Below are 24,670 nucleotides of genomic sequence, written 5' to 3'. Positions count from 1 at the left end.
TTAACTAGTGATTGGCATAGTTTATTTGACTGGTAAGTTAATTGCGTCAGATAACACGAAAGTTGATTGAACTGAGAGTCTTATATCAGAGTTGTGAACTGGTCTGTATATCAAGGCTTGCTTTAATTTTCTGCACAGTCCTAGCATGCTATCTTATATAATGACAAGTTATGGGGAAAAACCACAGATTAAATCATAGAATCATAGAATACCAGGATGGAAGGGACCTCAAGGATCATCTGGTCCAACCTTTCTTGGCAAAATCAATTGGAAGTTCCCTATAATTGGAATTGCCTATAATTTCAAGACTTAGAATTACATTTTTTAAAGAAGTATCTAATTGTTTGCTCACACTCACCTAAAAAGGCTCCATGCAGAAATTTCTTATTGGTATAAGACCTTTGATCTGTTTAAAAAAAAAAAAAAATGTCTGAGTATTGCATTTGTTGAATATCAAATATAGTACTGGTAAATTTGTTTAAATATATCTGTTCACTTAAATCCATAGCTGTATTGTCAAATTATTTGTTTTATTATTAGCACATGAAACTATAACACTATATAAAGACAAATCAGTAGGATAAGGGTGCATAATATGCTGAGCTCAAGAACTCCTCTATTACAAAGCCAAAAAATGCACCGGCTCAGTGTAGCTCTGTTTGTTTTTGTCTTAAAATCTTTTACATAAACAGCAACTTTAAATGCTTTTGTTTCTGTCAGAAACACTGTAGACTGCTGATTATTTTATTTATTTCAGCTATGCTTACATAACTTGTTAAAAGCAGCAGTTGTTAAAAATGCTAGTATTTGAAAGTAAGTCCTTAGTTAACCTCCACGAAATCAGAATAGATTCAGAGTTCCTGTGTGAAGGGAAATCGGTCGTGAACGCATTTACATGCAGACTCGCACTCTACTGATCTGGTCTGTCATAGCATTGATTATAAACTATAAACTATGGATTATAATCTTGAAAATATGAGACTGCTGTAGCTACAATTCTGTGAGATGCTTCTTTGTCATATGAGAGATTTCCTCATCCTTCCAATAATAGTTTGTGGTACTTCTTTAAGTCTTATGCAATTTAAGTAACAGAAATGGGAGATTTTTCTTAAATTGTGTTTCTAACTAACTATGAATCCTACTTCCATTCCATTTCTGACAGATTGGCAGCTGTCTTAGATCCATAGGTGGTTCACAATCTGAAATTGAATGATTGCCTTCTAACAGAAGTGTTTCTCATAAATCCATTACCAAGCTAAAGCAGAGAAAAGCTGAATGAATAAGGTAGCGAGAAATAAATTGCTACCAGCTCAGTTGCCATGTCACTAGCACCAGAAAGGTGAAATTTAATACCGTGTCCACTACTTCACTGATTCTGTGCAAAGTATATGGTATATTCTCTTATAATTTATGTCTACTATCCCATATAGTTTCTCATCTACTAGCCGTTATCATTTCTCAGTCTGTATTTTTACTAACATCTTCTTCCTTATGCATAGATGCACAGAATTGTATCGTCCACACTACTGAACTCAGGATTAGGGGAAGTAGGTTTTTTTGAAACATACATACTTTGAAGTTACTTGTTTAAACCAACTGACAGCAATTTTGACTTTAGTCATATGTTTAGGCTCAGAGATTTAAAATAATCATTCAGATATACATTGATTTTAAGTAAATTGTAATTAGCAATCTTTTATCAGTTCAAAATCTTTTAAAATAAGTAAAACAGGTAACATTATGATCTATTCTATTAACCATGAAGTTAAACTAATGTAATTCTGTTACAAGAAATCTGATATCATTTTATGACACTGTTTCACTACACAAGATGGAATACTTAGATAATAGAAATGTAGATTTTATATAGACTTTCTATGAATATTATTTATTTTTCATGTATAGGAATGATAGTTTGTATTGCTGCAGCAACACACTTTGCTGTAGCAGAAATTTGCTGCAGCACAGTGCAGCATTTTGCAGTAATGCAGAGATCTCTTCTGTAACCTACTGCATTGCTAATGTTTGGGTAAACCTAAAACAGCACTAAAAAGAAATGGACTTTTTTCAGTAACCTTGCAAATATTGATTATATTTACAGCTTTTCTTTTTTCCAGAAGAGAACTTAATTTCTAATGTAAGACCTGAATATCGCTAGCCGTATAATTTTAATATTGGTAATTACTAATTGAATTGTTAGAAATTGTGTCTTATGATGTTCTGTAGTGTAATTCAGAGAGTCTTAATACTGCATGCATACTGGTAAGAGCCATTTTGTTTTTAAGAAAATCTTTGACTTAAATAGATGTCATCTTTTCAGCAACATGACTTAGATTTTTTTCTGGATTTTGTCCTTAGTTGCTTTATGTAGGTAGAGCTAGGTAAATTTTGAGAGGCTGGCATTTCTAGAGTTCACTGTGGCTCTTCAGTTCTGCCTTACCTACTGTTACAACAAGCCCTTGACATAACATCCCTTAGGTTGAATATGGTCATGAATAATCTCACATCTCTTGCTATGTTCTCTCTGCAGAACAGTGCAGTTAAAATAGAAGAGAACTCAGCTGGCAGTGCAGCTGCAGGAGTCAGCATAGCTCGTCCTGTCTGTTTTACACCAGGTAGAGATTTTCTGTACAGCTGCAACTCAAGGTCCCTCACACTCAGCAAGAGTCCTCACCACTCGGTTGCAGTCATATTCCTTTCTTCTGATCTGATAAACACTGTGTTTTTGCCTGCATATTGGCCTGTATTCAGGTGGTTTAATCTCCCAATCTAACCTATAACCAGTGATTAGAGCAGTCAGAATATGTGGAGGTTTGCTTTAGGTTTCCTGTAGATGAGAAGGGTCTGTAATTTAGATCTCTCTCCAGTCACCTTTTTGCAGAGTGGGCTTTTGGCTCTGGTGTACTTGTCTCTTATTCTTGGGACCATATTTCTGTTCTTTTATGAATTCCTATGAACCAATTTTATCCTTTATTATATTTTTTAGAATATAAAGATATATATAAGACCCATACACAAAGTGTCTTAGTTAAACTAACACTTATCATGTGTGATAAATAGAATTTTTACAGACTGAAACCGACAGGCCTGCATATGTATTTTTACACCTTGGAAAAGCAGTAAGAGCTATCTTGTTCTGTGCAGGATTTAGTATACATGCAACTAATATGACTTATTCCTAGTAACGACCCTAGGAAGATGAAATGAAAATGCAGAGCTGTTGTTTTGTCTCCCTCCTTTCTTTGCACAGCAGACTTAGTCATTGCAGGCACTTCTTAGAGAGCGTAGCATTTAAAGGCTTCTGTTAGTGTTGTGTGACCCCATCAAATCCTGTCAAATGGCTAAGCTTGCAAGTGACTACAGCCTGTAACTAGTAGCTATGTATGATCAGTCGACTGGTTAATCTAAACTTTCTCCAATAATATTGTAAAGCATTTTGCAAAAAAAGCCATTCAGTAACTGGCAAATTATCCAAGACTCTTCAAATATGACTGCCAATGATAATCAATATGGCTAACATTTAGTTTGCTTAATGCTAATTTCCATATAGAACACTGTGTATAATAATTTTAATAATATCTTGCATCAGGAATTCAGCATTCTTTTACGCGTACAGATTCATAATGCTTCGCAGAGACTATTGTATGAGACAGGTATGTATCAGTAAGGTTGAAAAACAGGCTGTTTTCGATATTTTCATGGACAAAATGAGTATACTTTCTTACACATATCATGCAAGGATAAAGGATGGTTACAGTCTCTCTGTATACTAATACAGCATCTTGATTCTTCTGTGTCCACCATCCTAGGAATGGCAAGTGGAAGGCAAGCCTGTGGACTTGCAGTTCACTTTTTAGGACCTCTTGGGGGTGATTGTGCATACATAATTGAAACTTACTTTTTAAAGTTCGTGGAGGACTGTTTCACATGAGTGGGACCCCACACTGGAGCAGGGGAAGAGAGTGAGGAGGAAGGAGCGGCAGAGACACATATAATGAACTGACCACAGCCCCCATTCTCCATCCCCCTGCGCTGCTCGGGGGGAGGAGGTAGAGAAGTTGAGAATGAAGTTGAGCCCAGGAAGAAGAGAGAGATGGGGGAAGGTGTTTTAAGATTTGTTTTTATTTCTCATTATCCTACTCTGATTTGTAGTAGTAGTAAATTAAATTTATTTCCCCAAGTTGAGTCTGGTTTGCCTGTGACAGTAATTGCTGAGTGATCTCTCCTTGTCCTTATCTCGACCCACGAGCCTTTTGTTATATTTTCTCCCCCACCGTCCTGCTGAGGAGGGGAGTGATAGAGCGGCTTGGTGGGCACCTGGCAGCCAGCCAAGGTCAACCCACCACATCTTCAAAGTGCTTAAGGGCATCACAAATGTAAAATAATCCTCTCAGCTTCATAGAATCATAGAATCACCACTCTTCCCCAAGCCTGTAGCGCTGCATGGGGTTGTTGTGGCCGAAGTGCAGGACCCGGCACTTGGCCTTGTTGAATCTCATACAGTTGGCCTCGGCCCATCGATCCAGCCTGTCCAGGTCCCTCTGCAGAGCCTTCCTACCCTCGAGCAGATCAACACTGCCGCCCAACTTGGTGTCGTCTGCAAACTTACTGAGGGTGCACTCGATCCCCTCATCCAGATAATTGATAAAGATATTAAACAGATTGTTGATTGTTGAAGAGTCTGCAGACTATAGCTTCTTACCAATTTTTCAATGAAATACTATAAAATTATTTAATTGTCGATTTTGTATACCGATTAAAAATGTTGAGCTGTGAATACGTATAACTTCAAATAAATGGGTTCCAATTCACTTCAACTGAAGTTGCTGAGAGTATTTCTCCTCCTATATTTTGACCTTCATAATTTTATTTGCTTTTGAACCAGGCCAGTGATACTCTGCAGTTCTGATGATTCAGATTTTGCAAGAAAATTACTTGGTTTAAGAACCTGTTTCAGACAAATTTTAGTCTCAAATATAATTCAAATCTGACTAGTATTTTCTGTGGCAGGGTAGAGGATACAAGATAATTTAATTTTCCCAGATACATTTCTCTCAAACCCAGCTGCATGCTTGTCTTTGCCTGTTTTGTCTCTGAGTGATGGGAATCACTCTCACTTCTCCCAGTTAGCAACTCCATTATTTTTATTATCTGAAAGTATTTGCAGAAGGATGGTTCCTTGAGATACTCCTTTTTCTTTTAATCCTAGATATTTATCTCAGCTCTTTTGATAATAATTGATTCTGCTTTTCTGTCCCATCTAACCAATCTCAAAACGTCTTCGTGGAATCCATCTGGTATTCATGAAGGCACCATAGAGTTGAACAATTCCTGTAACTTTAGTGTGCTTCTTTGTATTGTTAACAAGAGAACTGACTTGCCGTTTCACATATTTAAAGGAATGCCTTTCCCATTATGTTATACTCTAGGTGCTTTCTTCCGACCTTCTGCCCCTCCATTTCTCTTTGGACTTCAGTCATAACTGCCTGACAAACCTAGTTTAAAGCTCTGCTTGCTAGTAGCAAGCCTGTTGGCAGATACTCTTGTTACGCTTTGTTATATGGATTGTCTGCCCCTAGCTGTCAATCCCTCTCAAACAAGGTGTCACAGCCATAAGAGCCAAAGTCATGTCTGCATAATCCCAGCTCTGCAACCAAGTATTGTGACCTGGTTGCATGGTCACATGCATCCATTCCTGTCCCATTCCCTTCACTAGCAGAATCGGGGAGAACACCAGCTGGGCCCCCATGTCCATGGTCACCTGCCACTTCCTCTCAATGGCAGTGGTTCTGATCCATGAGTCAGGCTCAGGTAGCCCATGTGCCTCCCCAGTAGAACTTTTTCCTCCTCACCTGTTTCTACTCATTCTGCAATGGCACATCTGCAGGTGGAGAAAGAGCCTTTTCCTTCTTGCTTGAAGTCACAAACTTCCCCTTTTATTTACCAGTATGGACATACTCTTTTGGGTAGTTATTAGAGGATGGCAGATAAACTAACATAAGAGAAAAAATATTTTCTATACTACAGATGATTTTCATCTAACAAAGCTTTATTTTTCTCAGAGTGAGGTGCCTAGTCTGATGGTTATCTAGGCTTCCGGTATGTTACAGTCCATCTCCAAAGAATAACACGTTTCTACCTGCCATAGAGTGAATTATGTAGACCTGTGAAATCCTGTTTCCTTCACTGATATTATCTTCAGTTAGTGTTTTAGTATTTCTTAAAATACCTCCTGTATTAATACCAAATATTTTATTTAGATGTTATTCTTTAATACATTTCCCACAAGTCAATGTTATTTTAAAAGTAGATTTTGTAGAATAAAAGTGTATCTTTGAAATACACAGAGAGGTTCTGTCAGATTTGTAGTTCAAGTCTTAGAGGATATTTTGTTAAAATCTTACTAGAAAAGACTTGTGATGTATTTATTGATTCAAGCCACTTCAAATTCCCCTGATCGATAGTGGAATAATTTCATGTGAGTTTGTTTTTCTTTTAAATATCTAGTTACTGTGATAGAAAAACATAAGCTCAATTCAAAGCCAACTGAAGTTAAAATAAAGAAGCCCCAGTGTAATTCATCTCATCTAACTTGAATCATATGAATATTAGCCACCTCATCGTAACTAGTTATCCATTTTTTTGTCACTAAAGAAAGACAAGCAGCTACAGGGAGTAATTTGTGCCATTTTTAGATAGGCATCTACAATAAAGGGGTGAATCACCTTTTGGAAGTACCTTTTTCTTTCCATTGAACTTTGGATCAAACACTGTAATCATGTCAACGACATTTCTAAAAATTGTGTAATGAACATTTTAATGACGATTTAAGAGATGAAAGAAAACTGCCATAACTACCAGATTGTTGGTTACGCAGAAGTGGGAGGGTCTGTCTTCTACTGGAAGCTGGACTATTTGAAAAATTAGATATTCGTTGGGACAGGAATTGAAACATAGTTGTTTCTCCCATTTCTGCACTGAGTGTTGTAACAATCCAGATATAGTTATCACACTTTCATTTCATATCTAAGTATTCAATTTAAAATTGAAGAGTTCAGGAGAAAGAAGTGAAAATTCAAAATTCTTAAAGCATGCAGGTTATAGTGCTTGTCTCAAAGATGTTGATAATTTTCTTAGAAGTGCTAAGAAATGAAAAGGAGATTTTATTAATTAGTAAACAGATTTTTTTGTTTGTTTTGTTTTCCAGGGCAGTGAAAGACCAACACATTTCAAATTTCATTTGTTTGTTATCAGTTTTATTTTATTCAACTGCTAAAGCAAGTGAATGGTTCCCACAACTAATTATGCATCCTTAGGCAAGGCCATCATTCACATTCATAGAAGAGAGTGTGCTTGTGAGACTGACCTGTTACTTGCCCCCTGACAGGAACTTTTCAAGAGTGCAGTTTAAGACAATTTTTTTAAAAAAAATGAAGTTAAAAATGTAAATGCCATCTTAAGTTAAAATTAATGCATGAGAAACAGAAGGAAAGCCATGCACACCAATATAAGGTAGCATGAAAGGGTTGGAATCCTAGTTAGAAAGTTTTCTTAGATCACATAATTATAGAAATGCTGGTTAGAAGGGACCTCTGGAGTTTATGTAGTCCAACCTCCTTCTCTAAGTGGAACTGTTGCCAACACTGTCTGTCTGTGTGCACTGTGTACCATCATCCAAGTTGTTAACAGAGAAATTGAATGGTGTGGGCCCCAGTATCAAACCCTGGTTTCCTTCTCTTCTCACTAGCTGTCAGCCAGACGTCCAGCCCTTGATCACTACCATTTGACTTCAGCAATACAGCCAGTTTTTCATCTAGCCCATTCTTCGAGATCATGCTTCAATTCCATACTTCCTCAGCTTCCAGAATAGGAATGTGATTGAAGATGATGTCAAAAGCCTTATTAGCAGTATCCCCTGCTCTTCCCTCATTCACATAGCCATTTCATCACAGAAGGCAATCAGATTGGTCAAGCATTGTTTGCTCTTGGTAAAGCCATGTTGACTGTTTACGATTGCCGCCTTTTTCCTCTAGTGTTTGGAAGTGGATTCCATGTTGATGTGTTCCATGATGTCTCCAGGGACAGAGAGGTGGAATCAGGTGGAATAGTCATTCCATGAATCTTCCATCCATTTCTTAAGGGAGGCATAATGTTACCTGTACCAGCAGTAAGAATTTTCTCTGATTGCCATGATTTTTCATATGCAGTACAGAGCAGCCTTGCCATCATATTGGCCAACAGCCATGGGTGAATCTTACCTGTATTTCATTGATTTGAGTAGAATCATGGAATCATTTAGGTTGGAAAAGACCGTTAAGATCATTGAGTCCAACTGTAAACGTAAACACTGCCAAGTCCCACTAAACCATGTTCCTAAGCGCCGTGTTTACAGGTCTTTTAAATACCTCCAGGGATTTCTCAACCACTTCCCTGGGCAGCTTGTTTCAGTGCTTGATAACCTTTTCGGTGAAGAAATATTTCCAAATATCCAGTCTAAACCTCCCCTGGCACAACTTGAGGCTGTTTCCTCTCGTCCTATCGCTAGTTACTTGGGAGAAGAGACCAACACCCACCTCGCTACAACCTCCTTTCAGGTAGCTGTAGGGAGTGATAAGGTCCCCCCTGAGCCTCCTTTTCTGCAGAATAAACAACCCCAGTTCCCTCAGCCGCTCCTCATAGGACTTGTGCTCCAGACCCTTCACCAGCTTTGGTGCCCTTCTCTGGACACGCTCCAGCACCTCAATGTCCTTCTTGTAGTGAGGGGCCCAAAACTGAACACAGTTTTCGAGGTGCGGCCTCACCACTGCTGAGTACAAAGGAACGATCACTTCCCTACTCCTGCTGGCCACACTATTTCTGATACAGGCCAGGATGCCATTGGCCTTCTTGGCCGCCTGGGCACACTGCCGGCTCATGTTCAGCCGGCTGTCGACCAACACCCCCAGGTCCTTTTCCGCCAGGCAGCTTTCCAGCCACTCTTCCCCAAGCCTGTAGCGCTGCATGGGGTTGTTGTGACCCAAGTGCAGGACCCGGCACTTGGCCTTGTTGAATCTCATACAGTTGGCCTTGGCCCATCGATCCAGCCTGTCCAGGTCCCTCTGCAGAGCCCTCCTACCCTCGAGCAGATCAACACTGCAGATCAAACAGTCATTCTGCTGAAAATCCTGTCCTTCTGCACAATGAGGTGATTTGTTCTGAAGCTCACTCAAAAATACTCCTTTATTCCCCTTTTTAATCAGCTGAAAGTAATGCGCTGTCCACTATACTGTCTCCAATTTCCCCTCTCCTTTATGCCCACTTCTCATGGGATTCTGCTAACAGTACCTTGAATAAACCAGTGTCTGCTTTCCTAAAGTCCAAAATCTTAACTCTGCAGTTTACCTCCTGCCTATCCTCAACATATATATATAAAAAAATATAAATAATAATTCCTGCCCGCATTTGCAATGTTGACCGTTATCCAGCCCTTTAGAAATTTCTTTCAGTAATGTCATCATTAATAATACAGCTTTTTCACATGCATTTTGAAATATAAAGATATACAGTTACAAATAATGGTATTAAAAGGGCTTCTGTGATTGAAAGGTAACTCTTAATTCGAGTTAAAATTTTATAAGCTAGCAGGTCTCTCATGAAATTTATTCAAGCTTTTAAGATAGAATTCCCATGAAAAATGTGTTGATGCATTTCTTTGACATATTATAAAGCTTGTGTGTTTTATTTCTCATACTCAGTAAAAATCTCATCTTGCAGATCACTGCTATAAATACCAGTTTGGATGTGTACAGGACTAGAATGCACATTGTTATAGAGAGTATTTAAAAGTGTGTAGAAATGACCTGTGTCTGTATTTCATACTTATTTTCATGTATTCATACCATGAAATTTCATACTTGTCATGAATGGCAGCTGACTCATTTGAAAACTTAAGACTTTGTTCTAGCAGAAACTTAACATACAGAAATAGTATTCACACATTACATTTGGATGACTTAAGTAATTTACTTAAGTAAATTATGATATCTGAATAAAGTCAGGTTGACAAAAACAGGCAAAAAGCATGTTGCCTAACTGTATACTCCACATAAATTATACTAGCGCAGAAACCTCACAGTGAATGCATTCTTTTTATAGATGTGATTGCTTAAAGAGAAACAATTTCTTTAATGAAATCCGTTAGATGTCAAAAGGACTAGCTCATCATACCTTAGGATAGCTGCTAAATATAGTACTCATTTAAAATAATTACTGTTGCTGTTCTGTCTGTGCTTGAAACGTAGAAACTTTGTAGAAAAACCCAATTATCCTTCTTAATAGCTATTTTTCTTATTTTGTGATGAATACTTGCTGAGTTAAAATGAATTGTAAACTAATAATGGAAAACAGTGTAGGGCAATCTAGTAAGGCAAGCAAGGTATAAACCAGGGTCGGGAAACATGAAGTGAACCTTTCCTCATTAAATATAATTGCAATGACTTCATTGACTTCAGTAACAGCATTTTATCCTTGGGTTCTTTTTTTCAACTTTGTTGCTGACCTGCTCTTATTTTCAGCAAGTCACGGGCTGATTCTCTACCTCTTCCCACCATTCCTTGCATATCTTGTTTACTTAGATTAAAACTTCTCTCTGTGTTCCTACAACTGTAGTCAGATGTATGAGTGTAGTACAGTTCCAATGCTGTTTTTTACCTTGTTAACAACAGCAACAGAGACAGCATGTGTAGGGGAGGGTGTACAAGGACACCTGGAACTCTTAGATTGCTGGATTATGCTTGAGATTGTACACCAAGTCTCCACGGCTGTTATTACCCAAGTCAGCTAAAGTAAAGTTAGGGTGAGTATATCCACCCAATATTACAGTCATACATCTGACTGCGGTGTTTCTACTGTATATAGAGTAGTGGGTTATTTTTCAAGGTGCAATTGTAATATAACGATAGCTGTAGCTTCTTGTGTGTTCATCAACAGACTAAATTTTCTCTTTCAAAATCTAGCCCCTTAATGGGACTCTGAGCACTGGTACCTCATTTTATATCTACTGTCTACTTTATATCTACACCATAATTCTAATCATGCCACATAGAGTAATATGGGTATAATTATTGAAAAGCATGCAGTTGAAATCATTCTTGAACTTGTTATGTTATTGCTATAGATGTCAGGATGAACATAAATCTATTTTCTTAAAATAATTTAGCATTTATATAACCCTTGTATCAGCTGTGCAGAGTATATAATTGCTGACATTTATTAAATGCATCCCACATCACAAATACATGACTAATAGGCTCTAGCAGAAATTGATGAGTAATGCCAAACTGTATTTATTATTACCCTGCAATTAAGCAATTTGAGTACTTAACAAGAATTTTTAAAATATGGGGAGTATTTTGTATATACCCATGGTGCCACATAAAAGAAATGTGCTGTGCCACATAATGGAGTGGAAGCCACAGTACCGTGCTCTAACGAAAAACACAGCCCTTTACCATTGCAGTGAATCAATGCAGTACTTCAAGTAGCCTTATTAACTGCCATGGGATTGGTGCTATGTGTATGAGAATATATTAGTGCTCTGCATATTTTCTGTTTCTAGGCTACAATTTTCCAGTTTTCTTAAATTTTTGTCAGGGTGTGTAATTAGCTAAGGTCAACCACCTTTTCTGCCTTCCTTTTAGCATCCTTTTCTCTAGGTAGTATGTGTCCTGGGGACCTCTACAAAGTAAAGCCCTTAGTTATACTTTGGGAGAAGGTGCAACTGGAATACTGGCTGTGTCAGTAGTGGGCTTGTGCTGTCCATCCGCAGCATCCTGCTGGTTTTCCTTCCTCCTCCACTGAACCCCTGCTCTACAGAGGATCTTCCTGGCATCAAAAGTATATGATCCTCTTCTGTATAAAAGAAGATGGCAGTGTCAATGTCTTCCCTCATTTGCTTTGTATTTTGATTAAGAAAGCATGTATGTCTGTAATGAGTCCAGTCCTACTTATTGAATGAGCAGTTTTGAGGTGACCTTGAGGGAACAACAAAAGAGCAAGCATAGACCTACACTGGTTCTTACTCATCCACATGAAGTATGAATGATTTGGTTATGAATGTCATTAAAGTACCCTCATCCTAACAACCTCCATGGACCCTATTCTTGCAGAGGGGGTAAGGGACACAGGGAGACTGAAAGTCAGAGAGGTTTCATTGGCAGCTTGGTCTTAGGCTACTTTCACAGCAATGTGGATTGCTGCAGCCAAACTATGAGGAACAGTATGGAAGCACGTAGTTCTGTCAAAAGGCATATCAAACTGAAACCCGCTCCCTCTCTTGACACAATGAAGACAGTTGCATTGCACTGATTTATTACTTTCCCAATATTTAGCAAAATGACTATTTTATAACTTCATATTATAGTTTGAGCTGTAAAGTCTTATAAAAACAGAAATATCTCCTTGAACAGCTGTGTAAAGGGATATATTGTTTCATTCAGAGAAATGAAACAGAATTGGGTTCTGTGCTAAGACTAAATCCTTTTAAAACTGGTAGATGGCAGTAGAGTATCTGCTTTGACATTGTCTGTAGATTTACTGAGAGGAGTTTGTTAGCTTCTTGTACAAAAATAAAAATCCTTTTATCTGTTCCAGTCTTGAAAAAAATAGCAGTTATCTGACTAGCAACTCTTTTCTGTTTTGTATTCTTGATTACTATTCTTTGAATAGTAATCATATTTAGTTCAGAAATGATAGATCCTAGATTTTTTTTTTTTAATTCAGTGACAGAATTTCACATATATATTTTTGGCTTTATTGCTTTCCTCTTTTTCAAATTGTAATACTGTGTGTAAAATTTGATTTTGTTGTAAAATTTGTAGGATAGATTGCTTATGAAATAAATACAAGACTTAGATATAAGCCTGTGTTTGTTATATATTGTATTTGTGAAGTAGCAGTTTTTGCAATAGCTGTGAATTACTGAAGGCAAGACTTTTTCCTCATCTTGTGCATGAGTAAAGAACAGAAATAGATTTTGTGTTCCTAGAAATCTGTTTTTATCAAAGTTCCAGGGAAGGAAGAGTTAAAATCTTGACATTTGCTCATTTTTATTTTTCCATGAATTTTTATTTTAATTTTCAGGTCTAACATGACTTTCTAGTAGTTCCATATGAAGCCACATTGGCTCATTCATTATCTTTATTGCTTTCCATTCTGTTCATTATCTCTCTTATTTTCTCTAAATTTGTGGGTTTTTTACTGTAATATGTTCATCAATATCATAACAGCATATATCCACAGAAACCATTAAGTATGCAATAGATGAAAAAGCTGAGCTGCACAATTAGTTTAATAACTAGGTAAATAAATATTGACATTATGACTACGCCACCTTTATTAATATATGCAACATATTTTTCTGTGCTGACAATGCAAAAAAAACAGTGTATGAATTTTCCACTAGGAATGGAAAAAATATTCAGTATCAGTTTGTGTATGCTGTTCATAGTTATTAGATGCACTGTTCACAAATAAATTGCTCTCAAATTTTTTATATAAATACTGTTTTGATTAGTTTACCTTGCTTAAAATAGGCAGCTTCTACAAAGACTGAATTCTACAGGTTCTGAATAATCTTCTCACCCCTCTTTAAACAGACCATTATTGGTGATTACGTTTATATTTTGATTACCTTTCTTTCTATCCTTCTCATATTTTCAGTGATGGTACTGTTTTCCTGCTTTATGGTATTTTTTTTCACTTATCATTTTTTCAAAATATTTAGATGTGTATTTGGACTGGAATAGCACAACATATAAGAGCTTTTAGTGTATAATATATTAAAAGACTATGTTGAGGTAACAAAGGTGAGCATTCAAAAGTTAGGTATTTTAAAAGTACTCTTATTTTGAGTACCCCGTTTAATACAGCTATGATTAGATTTTCAGTTTCCTTAGTATTATAAGTACATACATAACTGCTTGGTACCTTTCCAAACTAGAGTGCAAAAGATATGATTCAACAGACCTAGATGTCTGCATCTGTGCTAGTCGCTTTTAGTCTCTCTTCATGGTCACAGAAGTATTGTGTTTAAGGCATTATTACTCTCATCCTAAAATAAGTATCTGAAGTTGATTATAAGTTGACCTGATGGTAAGATATATAGTGTAGTGAGAGGTGCTGAATTCTTCTTGACTTTTTAAGTTAGGTTCCAGGAAATGAAAATCCTCATTCTAATTTCCACAACATAGACCCATCTGTCTGAGGTAACTATGTAAGGAACTTAGTTTTCCTATGTGCTCAATAGGAGGGACTTCTGAGTGACAATTTAGCCCACTTAAGATCTGTCTATTGATTATGTAGGGAGGCTAAGGTGGTATTCTTTTTAATTTAAGTAAGTTTTAAGTAAGCTTTAAGTAAGTGCCTAAAGGTAAGTTGGGTGAATTTGTGCTTGTCTGTTTTAAATTTGATTTAAGTTACTATGTACAATGCCCTCTCTCAACCCAGAAGTTATTTTGTCTCCTTAAATACACATTCCTAATCATATTGCCTTTGTCAGCTGATTAAGGTCTCCTTCTAGGTACTCATCCAGTCTGCGTTCTCATTCCTGTCCTGCTGCCTTTACAGATCCATTTTTGTCTTTCATATGGCCCCCAGGAATGTATTCCTACTACTCCTCTTTCTTTTTAAATCCAGTTTCCCTTCCAAGTCCAAACTTGTTTCTCTTGCCTGGAAGTGAAAACAGTTCCAAGGAGCGACTGCAAACATACCACATGACCTGGGAGATTTTTGTGATACCCCTGGTAATTCTAACAGGGAAATACATCCCACTCCTGGTTTTATTCAGGTCATTCCCAATCTTAACACATTCTTTGTCCCAGTTGGTGCATTTGACTCTCTTGTTTTTACAGGACATAAGCTGAAACAAGAAAGGTCCAGACTGGATATTAGGGGAAACTTTTTCATCATTAGGACAGTAAAGCAGTGGAACAGGTTATCCAGAGAAGTTGTGCAGTCTCTGTAGCTGGGATTTTTCAAGACCAGGCCAGATAAAGCCCTGAGCAACCTGGTCTGATCTTAGCCCTCACCCTGCTTCAAGCAGGAGGTTAGACTAGAGACCTCCTGAGGTCCTTTCCAACCTTCATTATTCTGTGATCCTGTAAAAAAATCCATTTCCTTTTTCATTTGCATAACATTCAGAAAGAGACTGATTTGAGAGTACTGAGTAAACCTTTTCTCAGGCTTCAGCTGATTTGAAGTAGCATAGACTGGTCAGCACTGTAAGAAACTTCACTGTGATTTGTGAGAATAAAATACCATTCAAGTTCTAAAATTAAACTTGTCCTCATACTTAAGCAGTAATATGAGTTATTATTTTACAATCTCTAATTCTTTACTAAATTTGGACAGGTTTTGTGGATGTAAAATGTGGCTCACAAAAAAATGTCCATCAAATTTGCAGTCCCTTAGCAAAAGTTTGGGATGCTGAAGCAGTTCAAAGAAGAGGTCAACCTGAGTATTCTGACATAACTAAAATGTATTTTCCTCTGTTGCTTGCAAGTGAATGGTGTTCTAGGCTAAAATTTTCAAAAAGTATTCAGGCTGAAAGAGCCACCAGTACACAGAGTTTCAGCCCAACCCATTAATTTTTTTAAAATTACAGTCAATTGAAAACAGTGTGCTGTCATGGAAACTTTAGTAGTAAGTTACTCTACCGTCATACCTATTATACATGAGAGAAGAAATGGGATGAACTGGAAAGAGTTAAAGAATTTCCATGAACTTTTGATAAAGATCATAGTATGATACAGTACTCTAGAACACTGAGAGTTAAAACTTGATTTCTTTTGATTCAATATGTTTCATGTAAGGACTTAACTTTTGATAAACACATCCCAATATTTTGGTAAAATATACAAAGCAGAAACAGATGTAATTGCACTGAAGAACAAAGATTGAAATAATGGATAGATAGTGTATTTCCTATTTAAATTACGTAAATTCTATAATTAGACAATTAAAAACAGACAGCTAGCCCTATACACTGGAGTTAGAAAATACTTTAATTGATCTTGCAGTCGCTACTTCTCCAATTCACTTCAGCTGTATGGAGCTAAGTGTTTATACCTATGAAGTCACTTAAAAAAAGAATACAATACATAATATTTTCAATCCCCCATATTCACAAAGCAATCATATAAATTTCCTGCAACTTTATTGTATAAATATACAAGTTTATATGAAGTACTGCATACTGAATTACCAGTAAAGTATATTTGATATAAATGTTGTATTTCTTTGCAAATTATGTCAGGCAACTATCCAAAAACAAATTATAAGAGCTGGAACTGTAGCTAAAAGAATGATATCTGGAAGGCACAAATGTGTGTTTATTATCTGTATTGCTTGTCAGAACATTTGTATCAGTGCAGAGTGAAAAGGAGGAAGAATAACAGGAATAATAAAGATACTATGATCAAAACATTAATCAGAGAAAATAATTTTTTGCTAAATTAAACAAGAATCTTTTCTGCTATACACAATAGCTGGAGCACACAAAGATTTATGAAAGTTTAAAATTAAGTTATGAGAATGAGAGGATGAAATGGTATTTTTCATAACAAGCTCTACTGAGTAGTGGCTCATATTTTCTTTTCCTCCCTTCAGCTGCCAGAATACTTGCAGAAGCCCTTCCTGTAGGCCTTCACATCCATTGTTAGTTTCAAACCCAGCTGAGATTTGGCTTTCTTCACTCCATCCTAAAACAATTGAGCAATGTCTTTATATCCCTCCTGGGTAGTCCATCCCTGCTCCCATCTTCTGTGGAATACCTTTTTGCATTTGAGATTATGTTGTGTTTTAACCCGGCAGGCAGCTAAACACCATACAGCCATTCGCTCACTCTCCCCTCCCCAGTGGGATGGGGGAGAGAATCGGGGAAAAAAAAAAAAAAGTAAAATTTGTGGGTTGAGATAAAGACAGTTTAATAGGACAGAACAGGAAGGGAAAAATAATAATAATAATGATAAAAGAATATACAAAATAAGTGATGCACAATGCCATTGCTCACCACCCACTGACCGATGCCCAGCCAGTTCCCGAGCAGCAGTCACCCCTCCCCTGGCTAACTCCCCCGAGTTTATATACTGAGCATGACCTCATATGATGTGGAATATCCCCTTGGCCAGTTTGGGTCAGCTGTCCTGACTGTGCCCCCTCCCAGCTGCTCGCTGGCAGGGCATGAGAAGCTGAAAAGTCCTTGGCTAGCGTAAGCACTTCTTAGCAACAACTAAAACATCGGTGTGTTATCAACATTATTCTTGTACTAAATCCAAAACACAGCACTGTACCAGCTACTGGGAAGAAAATTAACTCTATCCCAGCCGAAACCAGGACAGATTGCTAGGAGCTTTCTCTTCATCCAGATTGATCTTCTGCCATGCTTGTTCTTTGGCTTGCTTGTCATGCTTATCAGAAAAGACTGTTCTTGTGCTTTGAGGAATTTGTTCTTGAAGATTAGCCAACTCTCCTGGCCTCCTTTGCCCTCCAGTGCAGTTGCCCATTAGATCCTGCCAAGAAGATCCCTGACTAAGCAACAATCTGCTCTCCTGAGGCCCAGGGTTTTAATTCTACTACTTGCTTTGCTCTCTTCTCTCAGGATTTTTAACTCCACAATCTCATGGTTGGTGCAGCCAAGGCTGCACTTGACCTTCACATCTTCTACCAGTTCTTCATTGTTTATTAGCAACAGATTCAATAGAACATCTCCCCTGGTTGGCTAATTGATTGCCTGTATAAAGAAATTGTCTTCAACAAATTCCTGAAATCTCACGTATTCCTTGAGCCCTGTCATATTGCCGTCACAGCAGATACTGGGTTGGTTGAAGTCTCCCATGGGTATGAAGGCCTGCGATTGTTGGGCTCCTTCAAGCTGTTAGAAGAAGACTTCATGTATTTTCTCAATCAAGGAGTCTGTAGCACACACCTACTAAAGCACCAACCATGTTGGTCTGTCCTCTGGTCTCTGCCTGTAAGCTCTCAGCTGGCTCGTAACCTGTTCCTAGGCAAAGCTCTCTTTACTCCAGCTACTCCATTGCCTTGACTGCAACCTCTCCTTGCCTTCCTTTCTGGCAGTTTACTTCAGACTAGACAAAAGTAAGGTTTTAGTACAGTAAGAGGCTTCCTCCAGATATTCATTAGGTATGCATGTAGTTCCTCTCAGCAAAACAAGTTGCAGGATCATGACTAAAGTACTGTATTATAATAGACTATGACTTTTATCAACTAATAGTGTTTTTTAGGATGTGGAATTAATTTCACTTTAATTCCTTAAATATAACAGAGAAATTAAAATCCTATTTTCATCATTTCTGAGATCTGGAATCACATAATTCTCTAGGACAACAGATTATATTGTCATTTCTCAGAGAACTAAAAAAGATTCTTTTCAGAATTAACATATTAAGAAGTGAGCTTTTCATGAAAAAGAATACTATTTTAGCTTAATTAAAAGTATTTTTAAACTTGTTTTTCTAAATATAGGTTTATATATTATAGAGATAAATTTTATATATTTATATTTTATATATATTTGTCTTTTGGTTTATGTCTTGTAAGACATTTAATATAAGAATAAAATTATAGTGAATATTATAAAAGTTAAAATAATGGTTCAGTGTACTGTGATCTTGTAGTGCTTCATAGTCCCTATCAAAGCTGATAAATAAGAAGCTGCTGTTTGCTTCAGGAAAAGAAAATGGAAAACAAAAGAAAACACTACATCATTGCACATCGTTCAAGAATAGAAAATAAGTCAAAACCCAGCAGAAGCAACTTGACTTCTTGCCTCATTCTGTCTCACAATTAAATAGTCCAGTCCTTCTGAACAATTAATAAATTTTTTATTATCAAGTTTAATTCTTTGAAGTTAGGCAAAAGAGAAGAGAATTAGTAAGTTGTTTTCTAACATGTCTTGCAAAAAACACACTGTGAGAAATAACTAAAATTTAGCTAAAATGTCTACAAATACCAGGGGGTTTATATGCAGTTTAAGGGACAAACTGCAATATCACTGAAGAAGGTTAATTTCAGTATTCTTTCTTTATAAATGTGTATATATATTTGATCAGTTTATGTGTAGCATTACCAGGGTTGCTAACAATGAAAGGCAGTTGGACCTGATGAACTGGGAGCTCCCCTTCTTTCTGAAAGTTTTGCAGTTATTCTTTTAATTGTTTGCTTTCTTTCTTTAAACTAATAAATATGCATGTGCTGGTTTTGGCTGGGGTAGATTTAATTTTCGTCATTGTAGCTAGTATGGAGTTATGTTTTGGATCTGTGATGAAAACAGTGGTGATAACACAGGGATGTTTTAGTTACTGCTGAGCAGTGCTGACACAGAGTCAAGGCCTTTTCTGCTCCTCACACCACCCCACCAGTGAGCAGGCTGGCTGCACAAGAAGCTGGGAGGGGACACAGCTGGGACAGCTGACCCCAACTGACCAAAGGGATGTTCCACACCATATGACATCATGCTCAGCATATAAAGCTGGGGGAAGAAGAAGGAAGGGGGGGACATTCAGAGTTATGGCATTTGTCTTCCCAAGTAACCATTACATGTGATGGAGCCCTGCTTTCCTGGAGATGGCTGAACACCTGCCTGCCGATGGGAAGGAGTGAGTGAATTCCTTGTTTTGCTTTGCTTGCGTGCACAGCTTTTGCTTTCCCTATTAAACTGTCTTGATCTCAACCCACGAGTTTTCTCACTTTTACTCTTCCGACTCTCTCCCCCATCCCATTGTAGGGCAAGTGAGTGAGCGGCTGTGTGGTGCTTAGTTTTTGGCTGGGGTTAAACCACAACAATGCATTTAAATAATTTGAGGTAGCATGAATATCTAAGTACATAAGAGATCCATGGGAGATCAGAATGAATTGATTATAATTGTCTTGGAGTTTTGATGCCTGATAGGTACTATATGTATTTAGTAACGCATTCTTTGTTTCTTTTTTTTTTTTTAATTACAGATGGAGCCTACTTAAAGGCAGAGCTTGAGTTTTGTCTGTAGATTTTGTGGAAAAGAGGCTTTTTAATTAATTATACACCTCATTAGTTTTTAAATTATAGTTGAACAAAGACAATGACTGTGATAAGAAAAATATGGATTTTTTTTGTTTGTTTTGGGCTTAATATGAATAAGGCTCAAGTATGTTATATATTTGGATATGGATATTGTTTGTGTTTTGAATAGATCATGATTAGTAATTAAGTATGCAGAAAAGTATAGTCCATAGATAAATCAGATAGTATTTGCTATTGTATCGCATTTTTGTACTAAAAGAAGTTTGTTTATTCTTCTTCAAGATTTGCATTTGTATTCTCATCACTCAGGTCATTTCACAGCTTCGGATCCTGAGCAGGTCAGTAACTGCTGGCTGCAAATTTGACAGAGAAATATGGTCTACTGAACTTTCCCCTATTCTCAACCTATGGAAGAAACTTAATCAGGTAGGAAAGTAACTGATTTGAAAAGACAACTTTTTTTCCCCAGTAACTACATTAAAAGTAAGGACTAAGGAATTATCTTGAATATCGAAACATAAGGAGTGAAAAAGGAAATTAAATGCATTTGAGGTGGGAAGTACAATGTTACATGTATGTAATTAGCTATGAAGTCTGTATGTGGGATAGTAGTGTATTTCAATGTGACACCTTCCATTATATCTTACTGACTAGAGTTAAATATACCTTTAGGCCTGCAAACCTTCCTTGCAAGAGCTCAGGTGAAACTGTTGCATATAAGTATACATATACAATCAGAAAATTAGCGATTTTTATTGTAGTGTTTGGAAGATTGATAAATGAGGCCAGTTTTAAACAGTAAAACAAAACTGCACTACATTAATGCTCATTAACAGCACACATTGCTAATGGTTAGTTTTTTATCATTATTAATCATCAACACTGCAAATTCAGAGCACTTATTCTTTAAAACCTGTGTTATAAATTAGCTGTGAGTATACAGTACCATGAAGCTGAAGCCACATAGTCACCATTGATGGCTATGGTCCTTGATGGTCTTGGTCACCCAGGTGGAGGTAATCAAGCCTGAGAGCTCTTTGACAAGGGAAGCTGGACCTGAAACAGGCCTCGTCTTTCTCCTCTATTTTTCTGCTTAAATATGGGAAAATGAATTATGCAATATTTCTGTGTTGTCTCCTCTCCAGTATTTGTAGAGTCACCATATGCATCTGTATTTGACCTACATTTTTACTGTTCATGATATCTTAAAAAAAAGACACCTATATTACCTTGAACTTTCTTTGATTTTCTAACATTTTTATGCTGTTAGCAGATGAATTTATCTACCTTTTGAAGATCTCCTTTAGAATAGAATCATAGAATGGTTTGGGTTAGAATGGACCTTTAAAGATCATCTAGTCCAAACCCCTGCCATGGGCAGGGACATCTTTCACTAGATCAGGTTGCTCAGAGCCCCATCCGATATGACCTGGAATGTTTCCAGGGATGAGGCACCACCACTTCTCTGGGCAACCTGGTCCAGTGTCTCACCACCCTCATCATAAAAAAATTCTTCTTATATCCAGTATAGATCTACCTTCTTTCAGTTTGAAACTGTTGCCCCTTGTCCTGTCACTACGGGCCCTGGTATAAAGTCTTTCTCCGTCTTCTTATAAGCCTCCTTTAAGTATTGAAAGGCCACAATAAAGTCTCCCCAGAGCCTTCTCTTCTCCAGGTTGAACAACCCCAACTCTTTCAGTCTTTTTTTATAGGAGAGGTGTTCCTGCTTTCTGATCATTTTTGTGGCCCACCTCTGGACCATCTGGGATACAGTACTCCAGATGGGGTCTCAGGAGAGTGGAATAGAGGGGGAGAATCACCTCCCTCAACCTGCTGGCCATGATTCTTTTTATGCAACCCAGGATATAATTGGCTTTCTGGGCTGCAAGCACACATTGCTGGCTCATGTCCAATTTTTCATCCACCAGTATCCCCAAGTTCTCTGCAGGGCAGCTCTCAGTCCATTCATCCCCCAGTCTGTATTGATATTAGGGATCTAGGGTCTTGCCCTAGGGATCTAGGTCAGGGTCTTGCCCTGACCCAGGTGCAGAACCTTGCCCTTGGCCTTGTTAAACCTCATGAGGTGGTGGTGGTGGTTGTTGTTGTTATTACTACTACTATTATTAGTATTATCTTCTTTCTTTTATCTGTTGGATACAGAGAGTAATAAAGTAGAGGCAGATGGGAAAGATTCTCACAATACCTTCCATTTTATTTACAAGAAGCAAATATTAGTCTTCTACCTGTCAAATGTACTTATCTTTAAGGGTAGTTGGAAAAAATGGTTGAATATCTGTTTCAAACTACTGAAACTCAGGAAGTGTCCAGTATAGATCTGAACTGAACCAAGCTGATGTATTTATAAATTCAAAGCTGTTTTTAAAATAAGCTACTTTTTATTCCAGAGGCAAAAAAGGCTCAGAAGCTTGTTAATATGTATACAAAGATTAACTATGTTTTTAAACATTTTTATTCCACTGCTGAGTATGTAAATCAAGGATTAATTCAAAAAGGATTATCTTACAAATACCTTGAAAACAGTTATTGTACATCTAAAGACTGATGATTCGGAAGCATAACAAAATTTACCACTTGACATAGGTTTGGTCTGTAGAATTTATACTGGAATAATTGATCATAATCTTTAAGTGTGGACAGATTTTTATCTGTATACTCTCAATACCGTATGGTGATCATTTTTGTATTTTGTAACCTAGTGTCCAAGTTTAGATAAAATACTAGACAGCATTTGACTGAGTATTTCTCTGGACTGAACATCAGTGTTTCATCCTACAAAAATCAATCTAAATAATTTAGAGTATACAATACAGCAAAATTGACAGAACTTCTATAGAATTTATATAGTCAGTGAATTTCAGAAATCAGTGATAAACCAAAAATTTTACCTAATATTGGCCAACATCTCACAAATCTATACATGGACTATTTAACTTTTGTGATGTGCCCACTGAAGAATTATACCACACTGAAGTGTGTAAAATAATATTCATATTTTTTCATGAGTGCAAATTGTAATATTTCAATCAATAGTATTGAGTGCAGCTAACAGAGGCAGCAAATGCACGCAGCAGTTGACACAGCAGTTTGTGCAGAAGAACTCACAGAAGGCCAGCAACTTTGCTCAGTAGAGGATACACTTTCTCAGCAATGGTAGTGATGTGCCACAGGGCACGGTCCCCAGCTGCTGTTGGAGCAATGGACCCTCTAAGATGAGAACTTTGACTCAGGCAGCAGTCCAGAAGGAGGATGCAGCTCTGCATATCTCGAGCTGCAGGGAGTGGCTGGTGCCTCTTCCTCAGGCTGGGGCAGCAGGAGATGGTGTTCTAACCTGCAGGAGATGTGTGCTTGTTGAGGATCTGCGTCACCAAATTAAGGAGTTGCAAGAGGAGGTCAGCAGACTTTGCAGCATCAGAAATAGATCAGACGGATCTTTTCTGAGACACTGTAGCTTGAAGAGCCAAGCCCCCACCTTTCCTGAACGAGGTGCAGGCAGAGTCTGTGCCTGTTGGAATGGAAAGTAAATGCTTACAAGATGGCAAAGGCTGGAAACTTGTGACTTCTGGTACCAGGAGGAAGGCGTCTGCTCCACCTCAATATTTACACTTCTAGAACAGATTTAGTGCCCTCATAGCTGACAAGGGGCTGGGAGCTCTGTCCAATGAAGCTCTCAAGCCAACTAAACCTGATCCACACAGAAGCACCAGGAGGAAGCGGTAAGGAATAGTAGTTGATAACTCCCTGCTGTGGGGAGGATGCTCCCATTTTCTGACCTGACCTGTCATCTTGGGCAGTTTGCTGCTTGCCAGGGGCTCAGGTCTGGGACATTGTAGAAAGACTGCCAAGGCTTGTCTGGCCCTCAGACTATTACCCCTTGATGCTTTTCCACATAGGCCCCAGTCATACTGCCAGGGATAACCTGGAGCATACAAAGCATGACTACATGGGTCTAGGAGTGGTGGTTAGGGGCATGGGGGCCTAGATGGTTTTTCTTCTTGATACTTACAGTGAAGGTGAAGGACATGAGGAGGAGTGGACGGGTCCTACAACTGATTGCAGAGCTGGTGTCAGCAACAGGGTTTTGGTTTTTATGACCATGGGACACTTTTGAGGATTGATGGTTGCCTGCTCGAAAGAGAAAGGGTCCACCTGACTAAGTGGGGCCAACAGGCTGGCCAACTTGGTGAGGAGAGTTTTAAAATAGAAATATAAGGTAGAGAGAGGTTGACCAAAAATTATGTGAGGAAGTAGTTGACCAGGTTGGTAGGCAAAGTATGTCTGTAAACATCATCAACAAAATCAACAAAACAGAGCTGAAGGGGGACCATCTAAAGTGTGTCCATATAAACAAGGAAGTGCCTACTAGACAGAAAGCTCTCACACCTCTCTGGGAAATCACCATGACGGAGTGCCTCTCTGATGTGCCTGTACACTAATGGGTGCAGCATGGGAAACAAAGAAGAGGAATTAGAGGTTTGCATGCAGTTGCAGAATTATGATCTCATAGGGATCACAGGGACATGGTGGGATAGCTCACACATCTGTAGTGCTGCCATGGATGGCTATAGGTTCTCTCAGAATGAAAAGCCAGCAAGG

The 24,670-nt window shown here is 37.9% G+C and overlaps 1 protein-coding gene across 1 annotated transcript in view; it reads left to right on the top strand.

The window, feature by feature from the left end:
* The window catches only part of DYNC2H1 (dynein, cytoplasmic 2, heavy chain 1), a 191,267-nt gene that overhangs the window by 124,755 nt on the left and 41,842 nt on the right, over positions 1–24,670 (top strand). The window contains 1 exon segment of the mRNA XM_009322273.1: positions 20,366–20,482. Coding sequence (XP_009320548.1) covers positions 20,366–20,482 — 117 coding nt within the window.

The sequence above is a fragment of the Pygoscelis adeliae genome, unplaced genomic scaffold (assembly GCF_000699105.1).
Source record: "Pygoscelis adeliae isolate BGI_AS28 unplaced genomic scaffold, ASM69910v1 Scaffold383, whole genome shotgun sequence".
In the NCBI taxonomy this organism is placed as follows: Eukaryota; Metazoa; Chordata; class Aves; order Sphenisciformes; family Spheniscidae; genus Pygoscelis; species Pygoscelis adeliae.
Note: the sequence above shows the minus strand (reverse complement) of the source record. Positions and strands in the feature narration are given on the sequence as shown.